Here is a 16,294-nt window from a genome sequence, read left to right on the forward strand (position 1 = left end):
TGCTTGATAAACAGGAGCTAACACAAAGGATGAACAATCACTGATAATGGAATCTCCAAACGTGAAAACAGACTAAAACCAACAGGCATGACCAAACCGGTGCCTCCCACTGGGCTGGCACAGACCGCATACCTGTTTTCCACTCAGCTGGTAGAAGGAAAGCTTCTGTCCCCAGTCAGCTACAGCCAGGATGTCATTGCGTTCCTCTCTAATCAACAGAAGACAAAAGAGGTTACGTGGGGCCAAGGCCTGCTGGTGAGTGTGGCCCGAAGGGTTTAACAAACAACAGGAAAGAGAAAGCCCTGGTCAGGCGGTCAGAATGCCAAGTGCTGGACGGGAGGACAGGGGCCAGAGGGCTGTGACGTGGGCCTACCCATCAACCAGTCCAGAGGGAAGGGGAAGGTGAGGTCAGCCCTCCCAGGATCTGTATCTCGACAGGATGCCCCACCACGTGGGTGCTCATGGTGCAGGGACACAGCCACCATGAAGAGGTGAGACCCCTTGTTTCACAGCGTCCTGGGAGCAGAGCTAAGATAGTGAGGTTGGAGATCTGAGAGCGCTTTCTCTTACACACTGTACAAGGCGGGGAGGAGCAGAGAGACGTGTCTTCGGTGGTAGGAAGGCATGGATCGTCTGACTTTTTTTTTAACGGACAGAGGGGAACCTTCCTTGCTCTTCCTCTAGAAGAAACTAACACCCAAAGCTCAGTTCCCTTGCAGTTGGGGTTCTTGCGCAGGTGGAATGGTTTCTGATTGGATCTAACAGGAAAGAATGGCGGCTCGCTACAACCAGCCCGTCTCTGAAACCGACTGCCATCGGCATCAGCGTCCTGGAATTGCAGCTGCAGGAGCTGCACAGGAGAAACCTCCTCAGCCAGGGCTGCGGATAGGGCTACTCAGGAGTCGAGTTCAAGAGAGAGAGGTTCCCAGCCCTCGGGTGCTGGCCTGAACCCACCGAACGTTGCCGCCTCTCCATTAACTCCAGCGTTTCGAGCCCAGGGCCTTGGGGTCATCTGACAGCACCATGAGACACTCAGCCAAAGCGCGGTGCAGCCCTGTGAGCAAACCTGGGCAAGGGTGACCAGGTGGCAGCTCACACAGGCTCTAGTCGATAGCCAAGGGGACAAAGACAATGATGGAGGGGGGGCGGAGGGACCCACGGGTGAACTCTGTGTGAACGGCACTGACATCCAAACACAACCCGGGGCCCAGGCTGCGGCGAGCCCTCCTGGGGAGACCTCGTACAGCTCTGGGCCAGGTTCAGCCTCCACGAGCTGGATGGCTGGTTTCCAACCTTCTTTCTCCCCCTTTTACTACCCCCCGCCAAACCCTGGGCAGTGGGACTCTTCACCAAAACAAAAGCTTGTGTTAGTAACTAAAGGGTCCGCTCTGGCTGAACACAGGCTGGGAAGTGAAGCCCACCCTCTCCTCCCTTCCTGGTCCCCCATCTCCCACCTTCTTTTCCCAAGGAAGCCCAGGCACCACAGAACAGTTTGGATGAAGTGATCTAGCTTAGGATTTGTCAGTCAGAATGTCCTGGCTCTCACACCGCAGCCTGCAATGGTTTCCCTACAGGTAATCTGGGCTGAAGAGAAGGAAGGCCGGCTGGATAACGAGGATTTGACGTGAGGACTGTGGGTAAGACGGGGGAGCTCCTCTCTGATATGTGTCCTAGCAAATGCAGGGTGAGGTGCGGTGTGGGAGCAGGCTGAGAGAGGTGTCCAGTAAGAGGGGAGGTGTCTGATGAACTACACTGCGGCCAGGCCAGGGCACACAGGCAGGCGCTCAACGTCATGCTTTTCAAAGGACCCCTAGATGCCACTCTAAAGAGTTTACTCTATGATGCTAAGTGGACAAAAAGGGAGTAGGATATGGTTTGGTTCATACAAGACTGGGGAGAAATACACTTAAGATGCTAACAGTGGTTTCCTCTGGGGATGGGGTCTTTCAGAATAGTTGAACTTTCTCCTTTGGACTCTTCAGTATTTGCCAGAGTTTCTCTAAGAAGAGTCTTATAACCCACACACGAGTTTCAGGGGAGCGCTCCCCCCGGCGGCAAGAGCCTGCAGCAACAACACCCCCGGTCTCTTTGGGAAGGCAGCGCCAGAGAGGCGCCGGCTGGCAGGTCTAGGCTGGGGCGGGCCCCTCCGGGGAGGGCTCCGGCTCCCTGGGACACACTCACAGGCTGTCGTCCCCGGCACTGTCGTCCTCTTCCTCGGGCTCGTCCTCCTCTGCCTCACTACCCTGACTACTGTACACTGCAGACTTCAGAGTGGAAGGGATTTCCTGAAAGTATCTGCTGACAATGGCTTCCTCGGAATCCTCGATCTCTATGTTCATCCAGAAATTCTCCCATCGGCTGCAGACGGTAAGGGGTTGTTCAATCGCATTGCCTAGAACTGCACTAGGGATATTAATTTCAAGACCTGTCAAGGAGCCCCTGCCCCTTGCCCGGAAGAGGACAGCAACCAGGCAGACCAGGCAGACCAGGCATCCTGCGTCTCATGAATTAAAAATGGGCCCCCGAAGCCACAGAGTCATCTGTGGCCACAAAAAGCAAACAGCAGGAACTCTGGGCTAGGCTAATGGGCTCTGAAGGCATCAGACATGCATGCCACAGCCCTGGGCTGGACCAAAGTATTCAAGAAGAAGCGTAATCATCTGATGTCAGAAAGGCCGTGACATTAAACAGCCTTCTAAATCAAGTAGGTCCCACCTTTAAAATGACATTGGGTTGGTAAACAATTAAGTCCTTTACCTTCAGAGGACTCTATGGGGAATAGCGGTGGCTTAATAATGTTACAGGATTATACAAGGAGACCTAAAGCTATCAGTGCCCCATCAAAATCACATGAGCATAGTAAAGAGAATGTGTGTAAGGCTGGAGAAGGTAGACGCCAACTGTTTGTGGAACTAACTGTAGGCTTTGGGGGTATGTATACTTAATACTGATGTTTTGGGGGCCAAGGGCAGCAAAAAAGGCTCATGAAAAGCAAAAAGGGCTCGTGAAAAAGCGCATGTTCTGTTCAGACTTGGAGGGAAGAACTGAAAAGGGGAAAAGACCAAAATAAAGCCATGGCACAGAGGTGAGCTACTGATTCATAAGGAAGTGGCTCTCCTGTGTTACATGCATACACACTCTCTCTGTCACACACGCACACTCACACTCACACACGCACACACGCACATACACACACACATACACTCTGGGCTGGCCTAGATAGCTCATCTGCTCAGCTACACTTCTGGGATGCATTCCAAAACTCAAGATGGGCTCTTTAAAAATTCCATTGAAACGGGAACAGGTTCCAAAACGGATCAGTCACATGGGGTGAGAAGCCTTTGAATCAGGGAGCCTTCGTGAGGAGAGAAAGAACCCAGCGCCTGAGGAAGGGCTTCCTAGAGCTCCTGACCGAGGAGGAGGTGGAGGAGCAGGAGGTGGAGGAGGGCGGCGGTGCGGTCACCTGGATGGGTTCCAGCTGATGGACCAGATGGGGGAGAGGGAGCCCCCCGGCCGCTCAATCTTCACCTTCTCCTCGCCGTTCTTGTTGCGGATGCTGACAACCCCGTTGAACATCCCCAGAGCCAGGTACTGCCCGTCGTTTGTCCAGCTGTTCAGACAATCGCCAGAGGGCGTGGGGCAGGGAAAGCGAACACGGCAGGTAAAAGCAGTGAGACTGGGGCCCTGCTTCAGACGGCCTGATGAGGCAGCAGCGGCCACGCGCACCTGGGCCCTGATGCAAACATCTCAGGGCCACACTGGGAGTCCCGCTGCTTCCCGGAGCGGAGGGCGAGACATGAAGGCGGGAACACCTCCCCCTCGCCGCCACGGTCTCTGTCGGCACCGCCACAAGGGCCCTGAGCTCTGCGTGCACCGCTGGCGGGGCCAGCCTCCTCCCACCCCCAGAGCCCCCTGAGCACAGGACCTGCATCTTGGTCACTGCCAGTCTCCCGAGCAGGTGCCCACCAGCTGCTGAACGAAAGGGAGGCTGCGCTGAGAAGCTGCTCGGCAAGCACAGCCGCCCTTTGAGAGCGCCTACCACCTGCAGGAGCTGCCTGCTTTCAACTCACTACCTTGTGTGCATTTCACAACAGCCCCATCAAGACAGCGTCATTTTTTTTTCCTTACATACAAAACGGAAATATATTTGTCATTTTTCTACGTTTTACAAACAACTGATTCTTTCCCTTCATTAAAAACCTCCACTCTGGTCTAAAATGAGAATATTCTGATGCTTGGAAAAAGCATTTATTGTAGCTTAAAATTAGAACTGCGAGTGAATGGCTGCATATACTGAAGTGTTACACGTTACTGGAAACATCAGATTTCTTTTTAGTATAGTTTCTTTTCTTTTTAGCATCTTAATCCCCGTTTGTCAAATGAGGAACCTCCCGAGGTCACAGAGCCTGTCAGCTGCTGAACCTGGATCTGAACCCAGATCTAACGTCAAAGCCTGGGCTTCCTCCAGCGCTGTGCCGCCTGGACAAGGCCAGCTTCACATCCCCCGAGTCTGCCCTGAGCACAGCCTGAGGCTGGGACGCCTGCTGCTAGACAACTGCCCAAAAGCCACCTGCAGTGCTCTCTCGCGCCACGACCAAAGGCACAGGTTCTTCCCATCACGGAGACCACGAGAGAAGAAAAGAGGAAACATGGGGCCCAGAGCAACTAGGAAGCATAAGACCTTCTCTACTGTGCGAACCAACCACATTCTGAGTCTGTTTGAAGAGCAGGGGAACAGAAAACCACCCTCAGAGCTGCCCCTTAACTTACCTGCAGCAGGTTATCTTGCTGCTGGACTTGTGCTTAGAGACAGACTTCTGCTCAGGAGACCATAAGCCTTCAATGCAAAATGATATGAGAGAGACTGGTTGGACTATTGCTGTTGTTCAGTACTCAGTCAGTCCGACTCTTTGCGACCCCACGGACTCCAGCAGGCCCTCACCATCTCCCAAAGTTTGCCCAAGTTCATGTCCATTGCCACTGGTGGTGGGAATATTACTCAGCACCAAAGAGGAACGAGCTATTGACACACGCTACAACTCCGATGGATCTCCAGGGTTTCATGCAGAGTTTAAAAAGTCAATCTCAAAAGGTCATATGCTCTATGAGCCCATCTTATACAGAGATGGAGAACAGATAAATGGTTACCCAGCACAAGGAGTTAGCTATAATAGGAGATGGGGGAAAGTGTTAGTCACTCAGTTATGTTCGACTCTCTGTGACGCCCTGGGTTACAGCCCACCAGGCTCCTCTATCCATGGAATTTTCCAGGCAAGAATACAGGAGTGCCATTTCCTCCTCCAGGGGATCTTCCTGACCCCGGGACTGAACCGGAGTCTCCTATGTCTCCTGCGTTGGCAGGCGGGTTCTTTACCACTAGCGCCACCTGGGAAGCCGGCAGGAGATGGGAGAGGTGATGATAAAGGAGTATCTTCGCAGTGATGGTCGTCGACACAGGTGATGACGTGACACTACTACACACACGCAGTGCGCCAGGCCAGTCTCCTGGTCGTGACCTTGTACGACAGTTACATGAGACGTATCCATGGGAGAGAGAGGAGGAAGGGCACCCGAGACCTCTCTGCTATCTCTGCAACTCACTGTGAATCTGTAACTACTGCAACTTATTGTGAATCTATAACCACTTCAAAAAAAAAAAAAGAGGAAGATACATTGGTGAATTTCTAGCCAAACTTTCAGGGGTTTAACTCAAAGAAATGCAACTTTCATAATTATTACACTGTAACCAGGATACAACTTAGTGGTCAAAGTAATGAAAGATGCCTCCTGAAAATCCAGCCTCCGCTCCCCAGCCTTTCTGGGCCGTGCCCTGTCCCCAGCATACTGGTTGCCTTTGACTTGCTCCCTCCTGCCACTGACGCAGTGTTGCACAATAGGTCTATGTCTGGGCAACACCACGAAATTCTGCTCTGGGTCTGGGCCACGAAGCACGGCCAAGAAGGAAAATCCAGGGCAGAAATACATTTGCAGAGCAAGATGCAACATCCAACAACTTGCCTCCCCCATCTCCGGCACTGGAAGGCCTCCTCCAGCATTTCCGCCTGTGCTCGAGCCATCTCCCCTCCACCGCACCCTCCAGGGCCTCCTGTGCTGTCCGGAGCAGGCGCTAGATGCAATCGCGTGGCCTGGGCCCATCCCTTACCGGCGAGGTGACCTCAGGCACGTCCCTGGACCACTCTGAGCCCCAGTTCTGTTTCATCAGCACAGCAAGGATGAGAATGCTACCGCGGTTGTCACAGAGCTCACACAGGAATTCATTTAACCCTTGGCACAGTACCTACTGGCCTTCCCTGGAGCCTCGGTGGTAAAGAATCTGCCTGCCAATGCCGGAGATGTAAGAGATGCAAGTTCAATCCCTGGGTCAGGAAGATCCCCTGGAGGAGGACAAGGCACCCCACTCTCGTTTTCTTGCCTGGACAATCCCATGGACAGAGGAGCCTGGCGGGCTACAGTCCATGCGGTGGCAGAGTCAGGCATGACAGCGACTGAGCACACACATCCAGCGCCCACCACACCACGAACGCTCAACAAACATTACTACTTCACGGTGCATGTTTACAAATTCGACCTCCCTACCTGCCCCCGACCACAAGCTCTTTGAGGGCAGGATTTCTACTTTGTCTCTTTCATCCCCAAAGCAAGCACCCAGACCAGTGCCTCACATGGAGAAAATGCTAAGTTTTTCATCAATGACAGTCTCTCCCCCTTTTATGTACACAACGTGCTTTCAATCACACCCTCTCTTTTGAACCTCTGAACTCTTGTCAGTGGCCAGAAGGAAAGCGTTCACTTTAGGTCAGGAAGGGAAACAGAGGAGTCAGATCTCGAGTTCTGCTCTGTGTACCCACTATCTCCCAGCAAGAAAAACAGAACCGATGAACTGAAAGCCAGACTGGACCTTGAACAGGGAGCCTGCAGGCCTCCGCCCGCTCTCCCAGCCTCTACTCCATGCCGGGACCCCACCAGTGCCGTGTGGGGGGCGGGTGTGCTCCTTGGGGAGGACAGCCACAACCACGGGATGAGCAAAAGGGGGCACGCTGCACACGGGTGCTGGGGACACGGAGGTGGGGACAGCTGCACAGTCCCCTCTCAGAGGCAGCAATGCCAGCCACGCCGGGGCCCTCCCGGCCCTCTCCCCACCGCCCTCCCAGGCCTTCTCCCAGACTGCTGTCTTACCCACCCATTTCTGGTCAGACTCAATGGCCTCATTCACTCCCTTGGTTCCTACACAATGTAAAGGACAATTCTCAGCCTCCCCTCAGCCAGTGAAGGGAAGGGAAGAGGAGGCGCACTGACTCGTCACCACATTTTGGACGGATTTCAGCACTTTTTGCCAATTTCCAGTCATTCCAGGACGAGACGCTGGGAACCCAAACCTACCGATGTCGCTGGAGGAACAGGATGCCAGCTGGTGGGTGACGGGGTTGTAGGAGACACACTGGATGGAGTCATTGTGCCTGGGAAGTAAACAACCGGAGACGATTACACGGCAGACCACAAACACTTCAGCGGCTCCAGCAGAAGCCTGTAATGACAGGCCCGCAGACAGCCTAACTCCGCACCGCGAGCTCTACTGCAAGTGACCAGTGCAAAGCACAGGGGTGAACGCCCCCTCCTGGCTTGCCTCTCAGCCACCATCTTCCTCTCTACACGTTACCCACCCACCAGACTGGCCACCTCCTCCAAGATAAACGCGCTGAACAGCTCTCGTATACCAGCTGGGAAGAGGACGGAAGGCACCCAGCCAGGCGCACTGGAAGCGCCGCATTAACGGCCATTCCTCTTAGGCTTTGTGGAGGCCTGGAAATACATTCATTCGCACAGGATGGAGGTACAGTGAAGACACTATTATAGACCAAGACCTGGAAACATCTGAGATGACCGTGAAGGCTGAGGGAGGCGCGTCCCACGTGTGGCACCTCAGCTTCAGGCTTACTCCACTTGTGAGCCATACTTGACTTGTGACCTCGTTCAGTCATTTATTCATTCATCCAAATGTTGATCTGTACACACATGTTCACAGCAGCATTATTCCAACCAGCCAAGAGGTGGAAGCAACCCAAAGGCCCATCAGCAACAGATGAATGGATAAGCAAAATATGGTCTGTAGACACACAGGATGTCATTCAGCAGCAAAACGTACGGGGATTCTGACACGTGCTACAACACAGCTAAGCCTTGAGGACGTTACGCTCGGTGAAATGAACCAGTCACCAAAGAACAAATACTGCAGGACTCCACGGATATGAGGCACCCAGAGCAGTCAGACTCACAGACAGTAGAACTGTGGTGCCTAAGGCTGGGAAGGGGGCTGGAGGTGGTTGTTTTTAGGGGAGGAGTTTCAGTTTTGTGAGATGAAGAGAGGCCCGGAGGTTCGCCGCACAGCAACATGGATGGACTCACTTAGCAATACTGACCTGCACACGTAAACATGCTCAGGATGGCAAATTGCATGTTATGTGTATTTCACCACAATTCAAAAGAAAACCATCATTTGTCGAGTACCTACAATGGGCCGGGCAAGGCGCCAGGCACCAGAGACACACGGTGAACTAAACACAGGCAGTGTCTGCCCCCACGGAGGTTCCAGGCTGATGGGAGGAATCTGTCATCAGAGTAAGTGCAAAACTACAGCCGTGAGGGGCTTCCCTGGCGGTCCAGCAGTTAGCACTCCACGCTTCCACTGCAGGGGGCACAGTCAGGGAACTAAGATCCCGCATGCCACACAGCACCCCCAAAATAAAAGTACAGCTGTAAGAAACGCCATGAAGGAGACCCGACCGAGGCTAGCGGGGCAGGGAGGGCTTCCAGAAGAAGCCATGTCTGAGATCTGCAGGGGATGAGCAGAGCCTCGGCACAGAGAGGGGCCTGGAGCACACAGAGCCCAGGTTTCGGGCTGGCCACCCCGGGTGGATGTGAGGCTCTTCCCTGAGGTGGGGACACTGGAGGGGGGTGGCAGGGGGGGGTGGGGGGTGGGTAGAACGTGTGACATCAGACAAAGAAAACTGAACTACACGGAGACACCAGCCAGCGCCAGCCGCGCTCCAGACTGCTCCCTCCCTCCCTCAGTCCCCGACCTCCTCCGCACACAGCCCCACAACTGAACTGCCGTCACGCGGAAAAAAGTCCTTCCTGCCCTCTTTTCTAAGGGGCTTGTGCCCCGTCCCTCAATAAGAGGCCAACTCATAAGACCATGTGCCTAAACAATCACTTACGTGTACTTCAGAATGCCTTCCAATTTTGACGTCCAGATTATAACGCTTTTGTCAGCTGATCCAGAAGCAAAGCGTTTGCCTGAAAGTGGTTTTAAAAAGAAAATAAATTTCACTTGTTTTAGACCAGCATTTTGCAGACAGTATTTCTTAGAAAGCTGCTTCTTTCAGGCCCCTAGGAAGTATCAGTTGCTTCTGCAACCCTTGTTATCAGTGCTGGGTGGCAGCGCTTTGGAGTCAGAAGTTTGAGTTCATTCCCAGTTCTGTCTGGCACTAACGGAGATGTACGGAGAGCCGGTCGCAAGCCAGCACCACGCCCTATGCTCAGAATTAAGTCCTGATTAAAGCATACGTGATCCCTACCTTCACAGAGTTTGTCTGTTGGGTAAAGCAGGCATTAAATTAAATTAATCAAATTCAAACACGATGTGGAGAGAAAAAAAGCAGCTCTATGAAAGAGAATACATGGGGACCTCATTTCGGTGATGGAGGTTTCTCTGAGAAGGGGATCATTCATTAAGACCTGGAGGCTGAGGGCGTCCCCTGATGGTTCACTGGATAAGAATCTGCCTGCAATGCAGGAGACATGGGTTCAATCCCTGATCTGGGAAGATCACACATGCCACAGGGCAACTAAGCCCACAGGGCAACAAAGACCTTTATTTATTTTGCACAGGCAAAAATAAATAAATAGAATTATTAGGAAAAACAAAATAGACCTGAAGGTTGAGCAAAGTTTAGCCAGGTGCAAACAGCAGAAAGGCCCATCCATATGGGTCAAACAGACGTGCAAAGGCCCTGAGGCAGGAAGACACCGCACCTCTGGAGGGCTGAGCGCAGCCAGCCTGGAACGTCACGGGAAAGGGCAAGGTGGGTGGTGGTGGGATCTCTTGGGGCTTCGGAGCCACATTAAGACCCTGCTCTCTGTCCCAAGGAAAGGCTTCAAACAAATGAGGGCCGGGTGAGGCTTTTACTCTCACCCTACTTTGGCTGGGTGGCACCACTGCAAACACTAAGCCAGAGAAGCTGCTCCTGTTTCTTCTTCCTGTCACTGCTCCCCGACCCCGGCAGGCAGCAGGGCAGGGAGAGAGTGGGCTCCGGGCTCAGTCTGAGCGGGAATTCCCCGTGACGTCACCCGCCAGCTGCGGGAGCGCCAGGAGCCACTGAGCATCCCCAGGCCCTCGTTTCCTCATCGGAAAAGCGGAAGCAACAACAGTGTTTACCTCTCAGCTATTGTGAGGACACAATGAGATTACAGTGCTTAGGACTGGGGCTGGCCTGGGATCAATGTTGAACAAGATCAGCTACCATTATCACTATTATCTCCTCACATCGTCTTGTATCACTTTCCTTAAAAAACTAGTTCTTAACACACTTCTGTTTCATGGCTGCTTATTAAGTATTTAGTAAACTTAATAAAAGACAGAAATCAGAAACAAGTAAAGTCATCATGTTTTAAACAGCAAAACCATAATTCAGTGTATCCTTATTTCTAGATCCAAGGGGGAGGGACTTTGTTACCACTACTCAGTGTTATGAGGGGCGGCATAAGGCACTGGGAAGAATATGGGCTCTGCAGTCAGAGGACCCAGGTCAGGCCTGGCTCTGCCAAGTCTCCTGTAACGTGCTAAGTCGCTTCAGTTGCGTCCGACTCTTTGTGATCCTGTGGACCAGGGCCTGCCAGGCTCCTCTGTCCATGGGCTTCTCTAGGCAAGAATACTGGAATGGGCTCCAAGCCTATTTTCTCACCCCTTCCCTACCTGCTTCAGAGGCTACTGGGAGGCCAAGTGAGATGACATGTGTGGCAGGACTTTGCAAAACGCTGAAAAATGCCCCTGATCGCAGAGCTTGCTCTGACATCCCCGAGGGCCGTCACAGTGCCGAAGGCCAGAGGCCCTGGACTCATAAATTCTGAGACCTCACAGGTTGTCCCCTGGTATTACTGAGAACTTGAACTCAACTAGGCTCATAAGAAAAGCAGGACAACCGTGGGACAGCACACCTGACTATCAGGCAAGAGCCGGCACCATCTCTGCCACTAGCCTGCTATCACGTGACGAAGCGCACGTGACTTCTCTCGCTCATTATGGAGGTCTAAGGTGAAGAGAAGGGACTGGGTCAGGCTAACACTGGGCGCATGCGGTAGATGCATTTTTGAGAGGGGTCTGTAGCTTTCATCAGATTCTCAAAGAGGTCCGTCACCTAAGGAAAGTGAAAACCCTGGAGCCTGAGTGATCTCTGCGGTCCATCCGCACTGTGCCCCTGGTCCTGCACCTTCCCAGCAGTGGTCACAGAGGCCCGTCTCCAATCCTAAGGCCATATGACACAGGAGGAAGTCGAGACTCAGAGAGTCAACCACCACCTCCAACTCACAGAGCTTTTGGGGTTGGAACTGTCTTATCCCAAAGCCCATGTTCCTCCCACAGACACCCAGCTGTGGGAAGCATGGATTTACTTTAACTCCCAACATCAGTTTCATGCAGCCAGTGTGACAGCCATCTCTCTTCTTCCTCACCCCACCTGGTGCCCTAACTCCAATGACCCTTCAACTCCCCTAGAACCTCCCTCTCCACTGCCCCTCAGCCCTGTGGTCCTCTCTCCCCTCATGACTCAGCAACAGTTCAAGGTCAATGCAGATAATCACTTGTGTGCATACATCCTCTGCCCCTGCCCTCGCACTTCATCTTCAAGAGGAGCCTGTAAACCTACCACTCTGGTTAAACCCCCTCCCCACTTGCTCTGCCCCTCCCGTATCTATGCAGCTCTAAGTGACGGAGAAAAAGACATCACACCGCTGAGTTCCCTTTCAATCCACGATCACCAGCTTCCGGCGGGCCTTTCGTGTAGCTGGGGTCTCACGACACATCCTGGGGCCATTTACTCAGCCCCCTGGGCAGGTGGTGACTGACTTTCTTCCTTTGCCCTCAACTCTCAGACACCTCCTTCCCCATCCTCGCTCTCAGATGTTTCTGCTTCCTGCTTCACTGAAAGGATGGGACAGAATTCCGTTGCCAGGACCTGCAGGGGCAGCCCCCAGCTTCCCGCCAGGCCCATCTCTGCCCTGGATCTCCTCTCCTCCTCTCACTCAACCACACTGCTCCGGTATTTCCCACTCTCCTCCCTACAGCATCAACTGTCTTCAAATTCAGTGTGTCTGAAACTGAACTCCTGACCTCTCACAGTAAGTTGCAGCCTTCCTCATCTCAGTGCAGGGCAACTCCATCCTTTTTTATTCCCTCGGGTCAAAAACCTGGGAGTCACCCCGACTCCTTCCTTCACACCCCACATGCAACTGTCAGCCAATCCTACTGGCTCTGCCTCCCAGCTCTATCCACTCCTCACCACCTCCTCTGCTTCCACAGAGATCTGAGCCGCCATTACCCGTGTGATAAAATCTGCCCGGATGACAAGATGATGATCCTTCACTCGTCCTCCTCCACCCTCACCCCCTGCAGGCTGCTCCCAGGATTGAAAACAGAAATCAGATCAGATTTATCCTCTGCTCAGAGAAATGGTTCCCCATTTTCAGTGAGGATCAAAATTCTGCGGCAGCCCACGTTAACCAGCCAGCCCACGCCTGTTACCTCTCTGCCCTCGTCCCCTACTGCTCCCACCAACGTTCTCTCTCAGCCCCAGGAAGGCACAGCCACCTGAGGACCTCTGCAATGGCCGTTCCCTCTACGAGGAGCTCCCCTCCCCCTGGCACTAGCTGTCCTTACTTCCCTAGCTCCCCACCTTCAATCTTTGCTTACTGGTCCCCATCTCAACAAGCCATCCTGACTACCCTGCCCCATCCTGCACCCAGCGCCTTGACCCGCCCAGCACTCTCAAGCCCTCTTGTTGTGCCCTTTTTCTTCTTCCTGACACTCACGACCTTCCAGTATACTGTTTAATCTACTTATTTAGTACATTCATTGTGTGTCTTTCCTCATACTCTCTCCCCTTCCCCTCCCACAATACAGACATGAGTCGCACAAGGGCAGGGATCTTTGTTTTGGTCTCTGAAGTATCTCAAGCAGCTAGAACAATACTTGGCCCACAGATGGGCCTCAATAAATACTTAAATGACGGAATTAAGCTGAATGACTGAAGTCTAAGAGACTGACTGTCTTCCAAAACCGGAAGTGGTGCTTGAGCTCACTAACAATGTGGGCACAGCCAAGGAGAGAGACGAGTGACTGTGAGGCCAGGACAGAGACTGAAGCCGAGCAGCCGCTTACCGTCCTTCGCGTACGCCACACAGTACACCGTGTCCTTGTGTCCCTTTAGGGGTTGAAGCAAGGTGCCATCAGACGTGTCGTAAACCTGGCAAGGAAGAGACGAAGCTACAGATTACCCACGTGGCACCCACGAGTCAGAATTCCTGCAGGTCGCTGCTGCTATTTTTATTTTCATACCAAAACATGTGTCAATATTCTCAGTTTGTATCAAGTAAAAACTACATTGAAAAACCAGACTGACTGTGAAAGTTGGGAAACCCAACAAGTAGAGGCCACGATTCTGCACGTTATGTGGCTGGGAATGTACCATTAATGCTCAAGAAACAAAAGTTCAGTCCGTGGAACTTCCCTGCAAGGTTCACTCCCCTGCGTGAATCTGGATCTGCGGCCAATCAAGCTAGACCCTCCCAGAGAAAGCCAGCACAGAGAGCCCAGTGCGAGCAGGAAGAAACGCCAGTGCAACCCTGCCCCCACCGCTGATATCACAGAGGCATTCCACGCTTGCTACCGAGAGTCTGAGCGTCACAGACCTGGACCCGGGGTCTGCAAGTGGGAGGGAGTGTTCTAAAGCCCAGCTGTAACATGGACGTAGAATTTTACAGCGTGTGACATCTATAAATTTTGTGGAGACTGAAAAAACACACCGTCTGGGAAATAAAGGCAAGACCCTCCAGAAAGGATCTGTGTTGGAGAAGATAACCTATTGGAAAAACCTAAAAGGATTTGGACTGTTTACCCTGGAGAGAAGTCGTCTGTGGAACAACTGACTCAGGGCTTTAAGATTATATGGTTTCCCCGCGGACAGCGGAAAGCAGGCTGTCTGCACATCTAGAGACGAGAGTGAGAGGAAGTGGACTTACACAGGAGGAAGGGGCGAGCAGGCAAAGGTGCTCAGGTCAAACATTAAGTGTTCTCTGAAAACGACTTTTATACACTGGGACAGCTTCCAGTAGGAGCTTATATTCTTTGAAAATATGAAAAATAGGACAACATCCATATGGAACTCTTTAGGAAGGGCCTGTGCCTAAAAATTGGGGTCAGGCTGTCTGGCTTTTCATGGAGGGAGCCCCTTCAGTCCTGTTGTTTGAATTTTTTCAGGGCGACACAAATGTGAACTGACAAATGGCTCTGTTTCAAAGGCATTTTGATTAATTATTTTTCAACCCGTTCATGGTGTCACAAAGTAAAAAGGGAAAGATTAATGACTCCAAAGGAGGTATTGTTCACAGGTTCCTAGCTGACAGACAGTTTACCTACCTGTTTTAAATAGCCCATTTCCTTCCCTATTAAAAAGTAATGACTGGTTTTTCCGCCCTTGCCTTTTTTATCTTAAAAACCGGGTCAAATTTCAGAGCACTTACACGAGGGAGAGGGGAAAAAAGCGCTTAAAAAGGAAATGCAGACAAAATCCTACCAGTAATCTGCTTCCCGCAGCCACGATCAGCTGGGCTCCATCGGGCTTGAACGCGAGGTCATATACACTAAACAGGAGACAAGACAAGGCAAACGGACAATTAGGAGCCAAGATGATGAGGCTGGCTATCAGCCAGGAAAGCAAATGCTATGTCCATTACGAAGCACGGCTTGCGTAGGAGGAAGAAAAATAGCAGCTAAGAATTGCGTTTGGTTGCAAATTCCATTCAGTCCCCACACCTTCCGTCGCAATTCACTTGGCGGCCAGGGTTGTAGCCCACTTACCACTTGTCCAGAAGCCAGACGCCAGACTCAATTCCAAGGGTCAACAGTGGGGGGCACTATCTCATCACGAAACCATGAAGGCTCCGCAAATGAATGTGTGAGGGCCAGAAGATCCACAGGTCATTTACTGAAATATCATTACTTCCTCCAATTAATCCGGTATTTATCAAGTGCCTCTTCCATGTTAAGAACTAACAGCTACAAGATGACAAAATCAGCCCCTCCCTGCCGTCATGAAATGACCACCCTGTAGGAAGGCAAGGCTCAGACACACTCACAAAGAACCACGTGTCATCAAGTCTAAAGCACACCTTTTTCCCCACATTTTAACATTTCTGATGCTGGGATGCGTCTTATAACCGATACTGTGTCAGTTTAGTTGGCAGCATACTTTGCTCTCTTAAATCATACAGAAAATGATATTTTACAAACAGTGACCTCTTAGATTGGATGGAGTATAGAATAATATCATGACGAAGGCTTTAGGAGATACATTAAAGCATATATTGTGGGATTCCAAGCAGGAAGACAGAGTGTTCTGATTTGAAGAGGATCAGAAAAAAGCTTCACGAAGAACACAATCTGTGAAAAAGGCAGGGCTTTCGAGACAGGCAGGGGGAGCCCGGGCAAGCGCAGCATTTCAGGCAGAGACAACCAAGCAAAGACGGGACGGCGGGAACAGCAGACATCCAAATAACCAAATTTGACTGAAACGTGTGGCCATGTGCAGGGCGACAGGGAGCAAGAGATAAGGCTGGAGAAGACACACTGCAGCCATATGACAAAGATTCTCAAATGCCCCCGGGCAGACGATTTTACTAGTTCCAGCGATCCTAGGAAGAATGGGTCAGACAGCACTGCCGTGATGGCCTACTGTAAAAGCTAAGCTGGGGTACATTAACCTGGCCCCTATGAGGGACGAAAAACTAGACACCTTGGGGAATTCCCCGGCGGACCAGTGTTAAGACAGAGATTTTATTGCCAAGGGCATGGGCTTGATCCCTGATCAGGAAAAGATTACGGGCAAGGGGAGAAGTGGGCAACAGAGAATGAGATGGTTGGATGGCATCACCAAATCAAAGGACATGAGTTTGCGTAAACTCCAGGAGATAGTGAGGGCATCCCTGGTGGCTAAGACAGTAA

The 16,294-nt window shown here is 52.0% G+C and overlaps 1 protein-coding gene across 2 annotated transcripts in view; it reads right to left on the bottom strand.

Annotated features, from left to right (window-relative positions):
• IFT122 (intraflagellar transport 122) overlaps positions 1 to 16,294 on the bottom strand; it is a 65,543-nt gene that overhangs the window by 43,874 nt on the left and 5,375 nt on the right. The window contains exons 2-9 of one of the 2 annotated variants that reach the window (XM_004018536.5): positions 14,868 to 14,934; positions 13,454 to 13,538; positions 9,237 to 9,315; positions 7,402 to 7,478; positions 4,771 to 4,837; positions 3,464 to 3,610; positions 2,182 to 2,358; positions 133 to 208 (exon numbers count right to left, since the gene is read on the bottom strand). In XM_004018536.5, coding sequence (XP_004018585.3) covers positions 133 to 208; positions 2,182 to 2,358; positions 3,464 to 3,610; positions 4,771 to 4,837; positions 7,402 to 7,478; positions 9,237 to 9,315; positions 13,454 to 13,538; positions 14,868 to 14,934 — 775 coding nt within the window. The remainder of the gene's footprint in view (positions 1 to 132; positions 209 to 2,181; positions 2,359 to 3,463; positions 3,611 to 4,770; positions 4,838 to 7,401; positions 7,479 to 9,236; positions 9,316 to 13,453; positions 13,539 to 14,867; positions 14,935 to 16,294) is intronic. The other variant, XM_004018535.5, reaches the window with a different exon arrangement.

The sequence above is a fragment of the Ovis aries genome, chromosome 19 (assembly GCF_016772045.2).
Source record: "Ovis aries strain OAR_USU_Benz2616 breed Rambouillet chromosome 19, ARS-UI_Ramb_v3.0, whole genome shotgun sequence".
Taxonomy (NCBI): domain Eukaryota; kingdom Metazoa; phylum Chordata; class Mammalia; order Artiodactyla; family Bovidae; genus Ovis; species Ovis aries.